Below are 16,090 nucleotides of genomic sequence, written 5' to 3'. Positions count from 1 at the left end.
ATAATTAGTGTGCGTGTGTGTGTGTGCGCGTGTGCGCGCGTGTGTGTGTGTTTTGCTGGGGATTGAATCCAGGGCATTCTACCTTCAAACTTATACCCCCAGTCCTTTTTATTTCAAAAAATGGTTTTGTTAGGTTGCTGAGTCTCTCACTAGGTTGCTGAGGCTGTCCTTGAACCTGCAATGCTCCTGTCTCAGCCTCCCAAGCACTGGGATTACATGCGTGTGCCCCTATGCCCAGCTGGGGTTTTAAATTAGAAGTTTGTACAACATCTGAGTTTAGAGATCTGAAAGCAGCATGTGTCCCTGACTTAGTATCCCTCACAGGGCAGTGGCTTGGTGGAGAAGGGACCCTGAGACCTGCTGGCGAGGCTCATGCCAGTGGGGAGGGGAAGCGTGTGGTGGATGGGTGGCAGGCCCAAGTCCTGAAAGCAGCATCTTTCCTTTGGTGACTTTCAAGCATATGACTGCTGCTGCTCCTTCCGCACGGGAGGGATAGCGCCAGCCCACGTGGTGATGCGCTGCCGTGACAGGGGAGTGTTTTGTTCCACAGACACCAACGAGTGCAGTGTCAACAACGGAGGCTGTCAGCAGGTCTGCGTGAACACGGTGGGCAGTTACGAGTGCCAGTGCCATCTGGGGTACAAGCTCCACTGGAATAGAAAGGACTGCGTGGGTAAGGGGCGTCCACACAGAGATTCGGCCAGCGGAGCTCATGGCTGGCCCAGAGGGGCCAGGCTGTGTGTGCTCGTGTCCCGTGGAGCCCGGGCACACCTGACCTTGAACTCCACTGAGTTCTCTTCCCCTCAGCGGCAGCAGCCGGTCTTTAAATAGTCCAAAAACAGGAGATACTTTGCAGGCTCTTTGGCATTTTCTTCTCTGCTTCTGCGTAGGATGGAACTTCTTCTTTTTTCCTGGTTGCTTCTCTGCATAAAAAAATAGCTTACGAGGGACTCCTTAACCTTGATGGGAAATGAGGCCCGTGTCCGCGTTCTGTGCGGGCGTCAATTTCAGCTATCTTTTCTTGGGGCCTTTGGTCCATGGGACCCAGCCGTCCTCATCGCACCTGCAGTGTCTTTCTCTTTCTGTAAGTGTCTGTGTTTTGTCTCATGTAGAAGTGAAGGGGTTCCTGTCCACTGGTGTGTCGCCCCACGTGTCTCTGCATTGTGGTAAGAGTGGTGGAGGAGACAGGTGCTTCCTACGATGCCACTCCAGAACTCACTTCTCCTCAGGTGAGTGGGGACATGGCACGTCTTCCTGCAGGGCCAGGCCTTCCTGGCCTCTAGGTGTTGCATGCCCTTCAAAGGCTTTCAGGTCCTCATCCAGCTACTTCTGGCCACCAGCGACCTGTGACTTGAGTCCCCACATGCTGGGTGTTTTGTAGTGGCACCGGTGGAGTGGGTGGGGGCGGTTCTAGCTAGCAGGATAGCCTGGAACCTTGCTTGCACATTTGACAATCCACCTCTGTCTGCCAGGACTGCAAGAGGCCTACTCCATTACCTGCGGCTCTTCCTCTCCTCTCAGGAGCAAACAGCAAAAATCAAATGACTCTGCTTTTGAGGGTAATTACCAAACCTGCGTGTTCTCTCCGGGGCTCACTGTGTTCAGTGGGCTTCTTTTGCGGGGTGCTGTTCTTGGGCACCGGCCTTGTTTTCTTTTCTCTTGATCTTGAGGCCATGAGCATGTTACAGGGTTCTCTGGCTGAGTGTCCACGGTGCTCGGAGGCACTCCATTCAGACATGGTGGGTCATCCTATTGGACAGAGGCCCACAGAGCTCTGGAACCAGAAGGTTCAGGTTTCCCAAACTCCCTGTGCCCCAGACCACTTCAAGGGCCTCTGCAGGAAGTGTGTCTGGACATTGGGCCTGGGCAGAGTGGTGGTGGTGGGGGAGAGGATTCTATCCAAGAAAGGGGCACACTCTTTCCAATTTGTTAAAAGACTAAGAATGAAATCTCAAGTTTTCAAGAAGCCTTGACTTCCCACCTGTAAACACATTTGTCACTGTGTTATGAGAACATCCGAACAAGCCCATATTACATCTCGATGTCCATATTACCTTCAGGAACAAAAAAAGACCTGAAGCAAGACAGCAACTGAGCAGGTTAAAATATACCAACCACCACGTTACAAGCATTAGCTGATTAAACTATACTACAACCCTCTGGATCAATTTTATTATTATCCTTATTAACTGGACAAAGTAAGCAAAGCTCAGCGAGTGAAATAACTTACCCAAAGTAACTCAGATGAGGACGAGAGAGACCAGGACTTGAACCTTGACAGTCTGGGTTTGGAGTCTTAAGCCCTATCCTTCATCTCTCTTTTTGCTGGATATTTAGACACAGCCAGAGTGGACATGGTGTTTCACCAAATCCTTCAATGATGATTTCTTGATGATTTAGGCTCCCACAGGGGTGGCAAACAAATAGCTAACAGCCACTCAGTTCTAACTCCGTACCCCCCATAGGCTACTTTTTTGCATCATTTTACTTAATCCTTATAATATCCTGGTAATGTTAATGCAATCTATTTTATAGCTGAGGAAACAGAGGCTTAGGGAGATAAGGAACTTGTTCAAGTTCTCACCACAAGTCAAAGAGCTAGAATTCAGAGCTAAGTCATTACTCCAGAGCATCTGGTGAAGCTGATTCTGGGGGACAGAGTTCTGCACATCAGCTCCTCAGAGTGGGTTCCTTGTCCCTCCCAGGCCCTGAGGATCTATCAGCACCTGGAGTGGCAGCTCAGCCTTCTCCTCCCAGGGCAGGCACACAAGGGAGTCTGCTCCACACCATCTCCCTTAACAGTCTTACCCAAATTTAAGTCAGATCATACTGGCCTTCTTTCTTGGGAAGGTACAAAATGGCCTTTTATCCCATTGGGGAGGGGATCTGGGGCCTCTCTCTGGTATATTTGCACAGTGGAGTCATCTCTCCCATAACGGGTAAGTGCAACTTTGAAGAGGCCCCAGGCATCCCCTTTCCACGGCAATGGGCACTGCATGATCCATATCTTTCTTGGTCTCATGCAGGAGAGGGGGCTCACTGGGTGAGGTATGCCACTGGGTGGGGCCCTCCAGGGGCTTACCACCCCTGGTGTTTCCATTCCTTTACTTCTGAAGGTAACTTCTCACTTGTTTCTTTCTGAAGATGTTGCCACCATCAGGACAAGTATAACCTTTAAGCTAAATGAAGGCAAGTGTAGTTTGAAAAAGGCCGCGCTGTTTCCCGAGGGCCTGCGACCAGCACTACCAGGTACGGAGTCGGAAGGTGGTGCAGGGCGCTTACCTGTATGCTGGGCAGGGCCTGTGACAGTGGAACCGGAGGCCCAACCCAGGCAGCTTCAGATGGGACTGAACCTTCAGAATCTCTACGGCCTTTGGTTGCCCAGGAAGCAGAGCCTAGCCTAGCACCTCGTGCGGTTCTTGGGATATATATATATGCATACATATACATACACACATACATATATACATACATACACACATACATACATACATACATACACACACTTCAGGGCTCCTTTGTGAGGTCCTTTGGAGCTCTGGAGAAAACTGTGAGTCCATAGAGTCAATAAAGACTCAAGATAATTAGCAGTGTATATTCACATTGGGTTAAATTTTCTAGACCTTACAGTCTCCTTGAAGTGTAAGCCAAAGAAATTTGAAGAAAAAAAAAAGTTGGCTCAGAAATGATAACTTTGATGAACAAAGATGTAATATGCAGGATTCCCACTGATCTGGTTTTTAGAAGCTGTGACTCCATTGGCTCCAGCAAAACAAATACCATCCAAGTTTAAGTGGCCAGATTGAAACAAAGCAAAGTCAAATGCTTGTATTTCTCCCCCAGCTCACGTTTCCTATATTATTTTGGAGAATACTTTTGGAGATTAAAAAAAAAATCATGACATATATTAGGTTTCTTTCCCCATGCTATCCTCAAATAAATCATATAAAAACCCCTCAAAACCATAAAGCTGACTCTAGTTACTTTTGACTGCCTATTAAAAAACTGAGATCAGTTTTGGTACCTCCATTTGATGGAATATATGGAGCTACTTGCTATGAATGTTTAATGACATAGGAAAATGTTCTTACTTAATAATGAGATGGGAGGGGGACAGAGACATTTTGTATATCCAATACAATCCAAATTGTGTATGAAAAAGTGATGTAGAAGGAAAAAAGAAATATCACTTATGTCATTAATAGTGGTTATATCTGGGTAGGAAGATGGTGAGAGATTTTTTTTTTTTTACTTTTCCCATATGCCCCACAGTGAGCACTTATACTTCTAAATCTGATGGTGGTGGGAGGGAACGTTATTGAAAAATAGATTTTGTCTAAAGTTTGCTTATTGGGATTATACCAGTATTAATTTCTTAGTTTTTATAAATACGATGATGTTAAGCTGTTACTCTTAGGGGAAACTGAGTGGAGGGTATATGAAATGATACTACCATAGCAACTTTGCTGTAAATCTAAACTTAGTTCAAAATGAAACATGTTTAAAAATAGAAAAGGAAAAATTGAAAGGAAAAAGTTCAAAATGAAAATGCTGTCAATATTCATGATTTGAAGCTAGCTCTATGAAAAGGTAAAATAGATCCTTGGGTGGAAAATAGAGAGAAGAAATGAATTTGCCTCTTTCCTTTGGACAATGATGACTGGTTGGTTTGAACATTCTTTTAAGGTTAAGAATATAATATGGGTAATTCCTCAATTCAATAAAGTAATGCTTAAAGATGGAGACAAGCTAGCTGTGTGGGAATTAAAGATGGAGGCAAGCTCGCTGTGTGGGCATGTGGACCTGCTCTTTCATTCCCGTTAGCAACCATTAGTCACCGGATGTACTGGAAGTGGGAGGAGGAGGGCGGACAGCCAAGGTCAGGACAGAGAAGAGCACAGCCTGGCCCTGCAAAGATCCCACTGTCCTCCCGGCTGCCCTGGCGATGCCATTTGCTTCTGTTTATTCCTTGTGCTATCTATTATTCCTGCTATTTATTTATTTATTTATTTATTTATTTATTTCAGTACTAGAGATTGAACCCAGGGGCATTCTATCTCCAAGCTATACCCTCAGCCCTATTTTTATTCTTTATTTTGAAACAAGGTCTCACTAAGTTGCAGAGGGCCTCACTAAGTAGCTGAGGCGTTAAGTAGCTGAGGCTGGCCTCACATCTGTGATTTGTCTCAACCTCTGAAGCATGAGCCACCTCACCTGGCTATTCTTGGTTATTTAAATTTTATTTATGTAGCCGGGCGTGGTGGCACATGCTTGTAATCCCCACGCTTGAGAGGCAGAGACAGGAGGATCACGCAGGTTCTAAGCCAGCTGCGCGCGCTGGCTTAGAAGACCCTGTTTCCAGATAGAAATGTAAAAATAGGTCTGGGAGTGTAGCCCAGAGGTAGAAGGGCTTCTAGGAACCCCAGTACCACCAAAACAAAAAAATTTATTTATGTATTTATTTATGTATTTATTTATATATTTATTTATTGTGGTACTAGGGATTGAATTGAGGGCCTACTTTTTTGTGGTACTGAAGCATTCTACTCCCCCAGCCCAATTTTATTTCTCATTTGAAAACAGAGTCTCACTAGGTTGATGAAAGTCTCACTACTTATTGAGACTGTCCTTGAACCTGCTATCCTACTGGCTCAGCCTCCCAAGTACTGGGATTACAGGGGTGTACCACCATGCTTGGCTGAGGGTCTACTTCTGAGCTAGACTCCCAGTTTTTATTTATTTTGTATTTTAAAACAGGGTCCCACTAAGTTGCTGAGGGCCTCGCTAAGTATCTGAAGCTGGACTCAAACCTGCAGATCCTCCTGTCTCAGCCTCCTGAGGATTGGGATTACAGGTGTGTGCCACCAGGCTCGGCTGTGGTTATTTAAGAATGTGACATCATCAAGCTGGGTGTGGTGGCACATGCCTGTAAATCCCAGGTACTCAGGAGGCTGAGGCAGGAGGAGCAAAAGTCGGAGCCCAGCTTCAGCAATTTAGGAGACCCTATCTCAAAATAGAAAATAAAGAAACAGAAAGGACTGGGGGTATCAGTTAGTGGTAGAGCACCCTTGGGTTCAATCCTCAGAACCATAAAACAAAAATTTAAATGAGAAGTCAGTCTTGATATGCTTTCCAGCTACACCCTCTGGTTGGACTTACACCAAGGCCAGTTTTCCTAAAAGCAGGAGTTAGTTTCTTCCTACTTTCTACGCACCCTCTGTTTGAAGGCTCAGCCTTTGCAGGGTTCCACACAGCCCAGCTGTAAGAAAACCAACCATGAGAACAGGAGTGCACCTGAGCAGGCATCGGTAGGGATTGCACAACCACCCCTGGTTTTGTTTTCCACACATGTGGCTGGTTGGTCGGAAACGCCCAGCATTTATCTGTGAAAAGAATTTTCAAGAGCTAGACGATAAAGTTATATAGGAGGCCATGCTGGCTCTTCCAAATGAAAGTGTCCTCAAGCTCCACGCTGGGGGCTCGCAAGGGCTCGGCATGTGGAGTCAATCACGTAGTCCCTAGAGAGTTGTTTTAATGAAATGTTTACTGAGCTCGAGCGAATGTTCAACTGCGTGCTTTGCCAGGACTTGGCTTCCGATAATTTTGTTTCTTCATACAGAGAAGCACAGCTCAGTAAAAGAGAGCTTCCGCTACGCAAACCTTACATGCAGCTCCGGCAAGCAAGTCCCGGGAGCCCCTGGCCGACTGAGCGCCCCTAAGGAAATGTCTATCACTGTTGAGCTTGAGCGTGAAACTTACCCGAAGGAGGTGACAGGTTGGTGTGCAGGCCGGGGACAGTGGCCGGCTCTCACGGCTTGCTCCTTCTTTCTTTGCCTTTCACTTTTCATTATTTCTGGGGGCTGGGGGCGGGGGAAAGGGTAGTGCAAACACTGAAGTATCTCCTGTTTTACTTTCACCCCCAAAAGGCATGAATTGGTTTAGAACTCAGTGATTTTCTCTACTTAATAAAACCCCCAAATTACCATTTTGGTCAATAAATTGCCATTTGAATTGAACGCTGCCCGGCCTATGAGGTGCCTGCCTCTAGGTCCACAGAAAACTGGGTGTCATTGGGTCCTATGGCCGGCCTGCACATCCTCAGCGCTGCAGCCTGACCTTCTGTGTGCTGCTGTCCCTCTTATTTCTGCAGCTTCTTGCGACCTGAGCTGCGTCATAAAGCGGACGGAGAAGCGGCTGCGGAAGGCCATCCGCACGCTCAGGAAGGCCGCCCTCAGGGAGCAGCTGCACCTTCAGCTCTCAGGCCTGGACTTTGATGTGGCTAAGAAGTCACCCGGAACATCCGAGCAGCGGGCAGAGTCCTGTGGAGTGGGCCAGGGCCACGTAGAAAACCAATGTGGTGAGTGGGGAGCCCGGGCGGGTCTAGCCAGCTGAGCTGCTCGGAACCCTGGTAGTGCCGAGGGAGACCGGCAGCAGGTGCGAGCCATCCCGCCTTTCTGGGCGCGCTCCAGAGCCCACGCCCCGTGCTCCTCCTCGCCTGGTGACTGGAAAGATCTTCTTGGCTATATTGGAGGGGACAGGACCATAGGCACAGAGACATATTTGTAGATGTTTGAGTGTGTCACCTAAAAGCTATTGAGACTGCGGAGGCACAAGAAGAGAAAAATGCAGTGGGTTAGGCAGAATGATGAGCAGCAGTTGGTGAAAACATGGACCAGAGATTCTGTATCCATCAGCATTCTGGCTGCCAAAATCTCAAGATTGACCGCATAACTTAGGAGATTTACTTATGGTTTGGGTTCATGTGAGGCTGAGGACTACAGATCTTAGTGCACAGTGGCAGGAGGTGGAGGGAGAGCATGTGGGCTGCGCCCTTTACATCATGGACGGCGGGACTCACTGAGGGGAAGGAGGAGCCTTTTTTTTTAATTTAATTTTATTTTATTTTTGCAGTACTGGGGATGAAACCCAGGGGTGGTCTATATCTGAGCCACACCCCCAGCCCTATTTAATTAATTAATTAATTAATTTATTTATTTATTTTTGCGGTACTAGGGATGGAATCCAGGGGCATTCTACTTCCAAGCTACACTCCCAGCCCTATTTTTTAGTCTTTTGGGTTTTTTTTTTTTTTTTCAGTACTGGGGATGGAACCCAGGGGTATTCTACCTCTGAGAGACACTCCTAGCCCTATTTTTTATTCTTTATTTTTGAAACAGGGTCTTACTGAGTTGTGAAGGGCCTCACTAAGTAGCTGAGGCTGTCCATAAACTCTGATCCTCCTGTCTCAGCCTCCCAGATGCTGGTATTACAAGCGTGTGTCACCACGCAGGCTCAGGAGGAGCTTTAGAGGGAGGGAGCAAAGCACCAAGAAACACGTGGGGAAGGGGGGTCTCGCAGTAGGATGCAGAGGGCTGAGGAAGGGCGAACAGAGAGCAAAGGAAGTAGGTAGAAGGTCACTGCAACAACCCAGAGGAGATGGTGGGGAGCTCAGTGCCTCGGGGACGAGGAGCGGGATGAGTGAGGGGGCCACGACTGCAGGATGCTGCAGCCGGGTGAGGGGCAGGAATGACAGGGATGACTGTGTTTGGAGCCTGGGTGACAGGCAGAGGAGAGATTCCATTTTAAGAGTAACACCAGCAGCAGGGAAGAGCAGAGATGCGTTCCTCTTGGGTGAGGTGAATTCAAGTTGCTACGAGATTTCCAGGCAGAGGTATCCACAGGCGTCTGGGAGTCTAGGAAAACAACTTCACCTGTCCATGTCCAGAGGGCCCTTCTGTCCTGTGCCTGCGCAGCGCTCTGGCCAGACTCCTGCTGAGATGGGTGGTCAGCGGCTCCTAAGGCTGACTCTTCCACTTGGGTACCGGAACCCATCCTTGTCAATGCCTCAATGTTGCTCCTGTGGTTGTCCCTGCTGTCCCCTCCACCCGTGTCTCAGGGTTCTCCTTCTTGACTAGATCATTTCTAACAGTGTGCAAGCAGGTCTCCATGTAAAAAAAAAAAAAAAAAAAAAAACCCAGCCCCTCTATGGGTTTCATGCTCCTCTCCAGATCCTGCCTTATTTCTTTGTCCTCCAGTGGAACAAAACTCTTTGAAAGAGTTGTACTCTGCTTCCTAACCTCCCATTTCTTCCTCTACCTGGTTTTCCTCCCCACCTTCCCACAGAAACTGCTTTTTCCAAGATTTCTAACAACTACTGTGAGCACCAAATGCAGTTGCCAGTTCTCTCCCCATTACAGGCTTCTCTCTGACTCGGTTGGCCCTTCCCTCCTCCTGGAAACATTGATCTGCATGTCGTAGACACCGCACACTTCTGGTTCTCCTTCTACCTGGATGGCTGCTCCTTTTCCATTTCCTATATATTCCATAAGTGGAATATATATATATATATATATATATATATATATATATATATATATATTCTCTTTGGCACTAGAGATTGAATCCAGTTGCATTCTACCTCTGAGCTATACCCTCAGCCCTTTTAGTGTTGAAACAAGGTCTTACTAAGTTGCTGAAGCTTGTCTCAAACATGTGATCCTCCTGTCTCAGCCTCCTAAGTACTTGGATTACAGGCATGTACCACCACACCTGGTTTATACTAAGCTACATTTGAATAAGTAAACGATATACTATTGGCTAGTGTATTATTCACTGTACATCATAAAAGAACAAGACAAAAATGAGACACGATGTGAACAATATTTGGCTAGCTTCTTAAGGTAGACAGACCTTTACAGCTGGGCAAGATTCATTGTGAATAGTGGTTGCAAACCCATTTTTCAAGTAGACTTTTTTGTCCATTGCCAGTGCTTTGGGTGAACTCTTGTCAAATCTGACTGCATCATTACTCTTTCCATCTTGTGATGTGATCTGACCAAGAGCCAGTACCAGTGGTAGCTGTGTGGCCCAGCTCTTCCCTGCTGCCTGTATGCCTGCACTGTAGGCACGACGTGTTCTTCACAAGGTCATCCTAAGCTGCTCTCTGTTATTTTGTGACGGTTACTTTGGGTGAAACTAGATACTGCAATCAGCAGATCTCTTTACCCAGGCACAGTTAAGCTGTAATTGTTCCCCTGCACCTGTGGAGTTGTGGGATGCCCACGCTCCTCTTTTCTTGGAGAACTTCCACCCTCATGGGTCTTGTGATTCATGGAGAGGTAAGCCAACGAGGGGCTAGTCTTACTCCATGAACCCAGCCAGTGGAATCTTACTCATTTCTGAATTATTTGGTAAAAATTATTATAGATAAGCTGGGTATGGTGGCACATGCCTGTATTCCCATTACTTAGGAGACTGAGACAGGAAGATCACAGGTTCAAAGCCAGCCTTAGAAACGTAGTGAGACCTTGTTTCAAAATTTAAAAAATGAATAAAATAAGGCTGAGAATGTGACTCAGAGGCAGAATGTCCCTGTGTTCAATCCCTTGTACCACAAAATAATAATAGCAAGAATACGAATAGATCAGAAATGTTTTGCCCACAGCCAGTGGGTCATCTTGTAAGCCTCTGAGAGAGTGCCTCAGAGGTGCTACCTACCTCAGAGAAGGCATTAACACTTGGATGACCAGCAGGCACCTCGGTCTCAGCGCTTCCTCCTCTCCATCCCAAGTCAAACCTGCCTCTGCCTTCCCTCGGTGCATGCCACCTCCGGCTCCCCAGGGACAGTCGCTCAGTCCCCAAACTTGGGTGCCTCCTGACCTCTCTCTTGCCTTGCCTCTTACCCAGTCTGCTGGCAAATTCTATCAGCTCTGCTTTGGGGCTCATCCTGAATCCAGCTAGTTTCCTTCTCCTCCATAATTCACATCTGACTCCAAAGCACCCTTCTGACTTATTCTTTTGAGATATAGGCTCTGAATGGTCTTCCTCTCACCTGCCCTCAGTATCTCTATATACAGCAGCCAAATAATGACTGAAGAGCATAAATCACATCCCCACCCCACCCCAATTAGGCCTTACCTCCTGTGTGTCGGACAGTAGGTAAGGCCTAATTGCTTTCCTGTGACCTTCAAGAGCTCCTGGGGCATGACCTGGCCCTTGCTTGCTTTCGTGTTGTTGTGGTCTTAGGGACTGAACTCAGGGGTGTTCTACCTCTGAACTATATCCTCAGCTCTATTTTTTTAATTTGAAAACAGGGTCTCACTAAATTGCCGAGGCTGGCCTCAAGCCTGTGATCTTCCTGTCTTAGTCTCCCAAATACTGGGATTACAGGTGTGAGCCACTATGTTTTACTCTTGCTTTTTGTTTGTTTGTTTGTTTTTCTTTTCAGTACTGGGGATGGAATCCCAGAGGCATTCCACCTCTGAGCTATACCTCTAGCCCTATTTTTTATTCTTTATTTTAAAACAGGGTCTCATTGAGTTGCAAAGGGCCTCATTAAGTAGCTGAGGCTGTCTGCTGAGAACCACGATCCTCTTGTCTCAGCCTTCCAAATGCTGGCATTACAAGCAAGCGCCACCATGCCCTCTCTAGCTTGCTTTTTAAAGATCCATCTCCCAAACCAGTGTGGTAACACATGTTTGTAGTCCCAGTACTTGGGAGGCTGAGACAGGAGGATCGTGAGGCCCTCTGTAACTTAGTGAGACCCTGTTTTAGTATAAAGAATAAAATAAGCTGGTTGTGGTGGCACACGCTTGTAATCCCTGCGCTTGGGAGACAGAGACGCAGGTTCGAAGCCAGCCGCGCTGGCTTAAGAGACCCTGTTTCCAAATAAAAATATAAAAAATAGGTGTCCGGGAGTGTAGCCTGGAGTTAGAAGGGTTTTCAGGAACCCCAGTACCACCAAAAAAGAAAGAAAAGAAAAAAAAAGAAAAAATATAGGGCTGAGAGTATAGCTTGGAGGTAGAATGCCCTTGGGCTCAATCTCCAGTACCACAAAAATAATAATAAAATAAAAATTCATTTCCCATCATCCTATTTGCCATGTTCCTGTGGCACAGGGCCGCCACATGGTTATTTCCTTTATTCCATTCTGGCCTCTGTCCAGAGTCCTTCCTTAGCCCACCCTTAGGAAACAGCAGACAGACAAACTCCACTCCTTCTGCTCTGTCCCGTTACCCTGCTTTTCTCTTCTTCATCATGCCACTGCCTGGTATCCTACTATGTGTCTGCTTGTTTGCTAGTTTACCATCCATGTTCCCGACAAGAATGAGGGCCCCCTTAGGGCTGGGCCATGTCTGTTATCTTCCTGATGTATATGTAGCTCCTGGGCAGTGCCCAGTACATCACCCCTGCTCTGCAAACTTACTGAATGAACAAGCCGATGATTCTTCACAGGAGCAACAAAGAAATCCCAGCCAGGGTCCAAAACATGAGAACAGGGTAAAGCACAAATCTTTGGAGAAATATTTAAATCGAGGGCAAAAAAGATACTCTAAGGGAAGTGAAATTTCTGCTCCAGTTAACGAGGCATGAGGAGAATATAGTGCACCCTTAGGACCCCCACAAGGAAGGCATCAAGCTGGGATCATTTCTCTGTCTCAACTATAAGAAGGTTTTCAAATAGCAGATCTGAGTGCACACCTCAACACTGGACCAACAATAAAAAAAAAAAATCAAACTCCCAGCCCAAGGAGATGCTGTCTCCTGATATACTATCCTGGGGCACTCATTGCAGGAATTCTCAAACCAGGATCCCGAGCCTACAGCTCTGCCTGGGGTGCCTCTCCGCTGAGCTGGGACAAAGACAGCCCCAGGACACCCTGGGAATCCGCGTGGGCTGCTTGTGGCTCTCCTTCAGGAGTCAAAGAGCAATGCTTAAGAAAACAGCAAGATGCTAGAGAGTGACCTCTTTTATTAGGTTCACCATCTTAGCCACAGAGAAACCATAGTGTTTGTCCATAGCCTGAAACACTCAAAGGCCACGTTCTGAAAAGAGGGCGAGCCTTTAGGCCTCTTTGTCGCCATTAATCCTGGTCCCCGCTGCTCTCTCCCTTTTGCATCAGAAAAGCTTTCTCGTATTTTTTTTTTTAAAGAGGGGGAGAAAACAGCTGTGTGGGATTTGAGAATGGGATTTTAATGGTCACTGAAGATGCACAAAAGCTCCGCTGTGATAGCAAAGTGTTGCGGAGGCGATTGACTCCTTTGTCTGGGACAGCGACACAAGCAGGCTGCTCCGGGAGGAGAGGGAAGCAACTGGGACTGGGGCCGGATCTCCAGCATGCTTGCAAAGAGCTGTTTGCAGGCATCCCTTCCTGACACTCAGAGTCGATGTTGAGTTACCTCGTCTAGTTGGAGAGTGCTCGGCGTGAGTGATTTCCATCCGTCTCTCTCTGGAAGGAAGAGGGACGCTGTGACTGACCACACGCGGCTGTTTATGTGAAGCAGGCCTTTCACTGGGGGGAAAAAGAACAGTGCCCTCCTTTCCATAGAGCAGCCCGAGGGGCACCTTTGAGCCCTTTGATCATTAAGAAATCGCAACAGATGTGGGATATTGTGAGGCCTCTCAAAACAGAACCTTGAAAAGGCTTTGGGGGAGGGGCACATCGTTCCAAGGAGCAGTGGACACTCAGAGCAGCAGGAGCCCATCCAGTGCTCGGGGCAGTGGGAACCAGGTCCTGGGTTGTCCACAGGCGGAGGGGTCTGTCTTCTGCCAGGGGAGGCACGATGGAGTCAGCCACGCCGAGCTGCCTCTGTGTTAGGATTAACAGGGCTGCTGGGGTTGTGGTCACCATCTGGGCACATTCCTTGTAGACTCTGGGACAGTCAGGTGGGACACAGCATGGTGCATCATGAATTCCTAGTACATAATTCAGCCTGGCTTTTCATAAGGCATAGGCTGAAGGTGGAGTGATTATAAAAATCATTACCCAGTAGGGCTGCATGTAGAAAATCTGCTACAGATTCATAGATTCATAATCCTATTTATTATAATGTTATATTTTTAAAAAATAGATTTGCTTTGGACTGGGATGTAGCTCAGTGGCAAAGCACTTTTCTGGAAAGTACACCACCCTGGGTTCAATCCCCAGTCCAAAAAAGACAAAAAAAAAAAAAAAAAAAGACCCCCTTTAAAAAAGATTTGGTTTTAATTTTTAAAAAATCATCAAATTTTGCTAGGCACAATAAATGTGCCTTTAATTCTAGCTACTTGGGAGGCTGAGGCAGGAGGGTCCCAAGTTTGAGACCAGCTTGGCAACTTAGTGAGACCCTGTCTCAAAATAAAAAACAAAAAGGAGCTTGGAAAAAAAGGAAAATGAAAAGTGGCAAAGAGTTTACTTAGTATGTGGGACGCCCTGGGTTCAGTTCGTATTAACACACACACACACACACACACACACACACACACACACACACACAAAAGAAATCATAAAAGTATATAAAGATTATATATGAGCCGGGTGTGGTGGTGCACGCTTATAATCCTCGGGCTTGGGAGGGAGACAGGAGGATCACACAGGTTCGAAGCCAGCCTTGCGGACCCTGTTTCCAAATAAAATACAAAAAAATAGGTCTGGGAGTGTAGCTCAGAGGTAGAAGGGTTCCATCCCCAGTATCACCAAAAAAATTATATATGAATATTATATATAGGTATTATAAAATAAACCAGGCATGGTAGCAAACGGTTGTAATCCCAGCATTCAGGAGGCTGAGACCGGATGATTGTGGTTCTTGGACAGCCTCAGCTAATTAGTGAGGTCCTTCCCAACTCAGTGAGACCCTGTTTCAAAAAATAAAAAGACTAAAAATTAGGGCTAGGGGTGTAGCTCTGAGGTACAATGCCTCTGGGTTCCATTCCCAGTACCGCAAAACAAAACAAAAACAAACAAACAAACAAACAAACAAAACAAAAAAAATATATATATATATACAATCAATACAAAAAATTCATTGAGATTTAACTACCAGGTTAGGCTATATTGGTTTATTACATTTAATAGTGGAAATAATATTTGAAATATGGCTTCTCTTTGCTATGATATAAAAGTCTCTTTTTTTTCTTTTTTTTATAGTACTGGGGATGGAGCTTGGGCATTCTACCTCCGAGCTACACCCCTAGCCCTATTTTTATTCTTTATTTTGAAACAAGGTCTCACTGAGTTGCAAAGGGCCTTAGTAAGTAGTAGCTGAGGCTGTCTGCAAAGCACAATCCTGTTTCAGCCTCCAGAATGCGGGAATTACAAACATCTGCCACCATGTCCAGCCTAAAAGTTTCATTTTCTTTCTTTCTTTCTTTCTTTCTTTCTTTCTTTCTTTCTTTCTTTCTTTCTTTCTTTGTGTGGTACTGGAGATGGAACCCAGGGGCCTTCTACCTCCATGCTACACCTCCAGACCTATTTTATATTTTATTTGGAAACAGGGTTCACTAAGTTGCTGAGAGCCTCACTAAGCTGCTGAGGCTGGCTTCGAACCTGCAATCCTCCTGTCTCAGCCTCCCAAGTACTGGGATTATAAGCGTGCGCCACCAAGCCCGGCTTAAAAGTCTCGTTTTCTTAAGATTATAAAGACCAGGCATGGTGGCACACTCCTGTAATCCCAATACTTGGGAGGCTGAGACAGGCATCTTCAAGACCAGCGTCAGCAACTTAGACCGTTTCAAAACTTAAAAAATCAAAAAAGTAGGAGGCATAGTTCAGAGGTAGAATGATCCTGTGTTCAATCCCTAGTACCCTAACTCCTACAGAGTGAATAGTGAAAAGACATTTTTATGACTGATGAACAACTTTGTCATGTTTAACCCTAAGGTTACATATATAAATTGCATATGTAGGATGGATAAAAAGAGATTTTCCCCTTATAGACATGAAAGAGATATAATAGCTAACTATCCTGTGTGATTTTTCTCCCCCTATTTCTTGTCAGCTCAAGTTTAGAAGAGAATGTCTGTTCCAAATTCCTCTAACCCAAAAGAGAAACCTTGACAAAAATTTAAATTGTGCTTTAGCCTGCATTTTGGTTAAGTAACCTTTTTCTCCCTTAATCTCACAGCTCTTAATCTTACCATAGCTATATTCCACAAGTTAGCCAGGGGATGCAAGCAAACTGTTGAACCTCTGTTTCTGTAAAATGGAGCCAATGGTGGCGCCCAGTGCCTCAGGCTTGTGCTGAGGAAAATACTTACTGGATTGTAAGTACTCAACAAATGTGGGCTATTAGAAAGGTTTTGTTTTGTTTCTTGTTGTTGTTGTTTGGT

At 46.2% G+C, this 16,090-nt stretch overlaps 1 protein-coding gene across 4 annotated transcripts in view; it reads left to right on the top strand.

The window, feature by feature from the left end:
- The window catches only part of SCUBE2 (signal peptide, CUB domain and EGF like domain containing 2), a gene marked incomplete at both ends in the record, with an annotated part of 76,953 nt that overhangs the window by 44,012 nt on the left and 16,851 nt on the right, over positions 1–16,090 (top strand). For 2 of the 4 annotated variants that reach the window (XM_080692178.1, XM_080692177.1), the window contains 6 exons: positions 551–673; positions 1,113–1,229; positions 1,473–1,559; positions 3,145–3,249; positions 6,620–6,775; positions 7,151–7,357. In XM_080692178.1, the coding sequence (XP_080548304.1) occupies positions 551–673; positions 1,113–1,229; positions 1,473–1,559; positions 3,145–3,249; positions 6,620–6,775; positions 7,151–7,357 (795 nt within the window). The remainder of the gene's footprint in view (positions 1–550; positions 674–1,112; positions 1,230–1,472; positions 1,560–3,144; positions 3,250–6,619; positions 6,776–7,150; positions 7,358–16,090) is intronic. The other 2 variants (XM_080692176.1, XM_080692179.1) reach the window with 2 other exon arrangements.

This window comes from Muscardinus avellanarius (genome assembly GCF_963383645.1).
Source record: "Muscardinus avellanarius genome assembly, chromosome: 1".
NCBI classification, from domain to species: domain Eukaryota; kingdom Metazoa; phylum Chordata; class Mammalia; order Rodentia; family Gliridae; genus Muscardinus; species Muscardinus avellanarius.
This window is presented reverse-complemented; position numbering and strand designations above follow the sequence as displayed.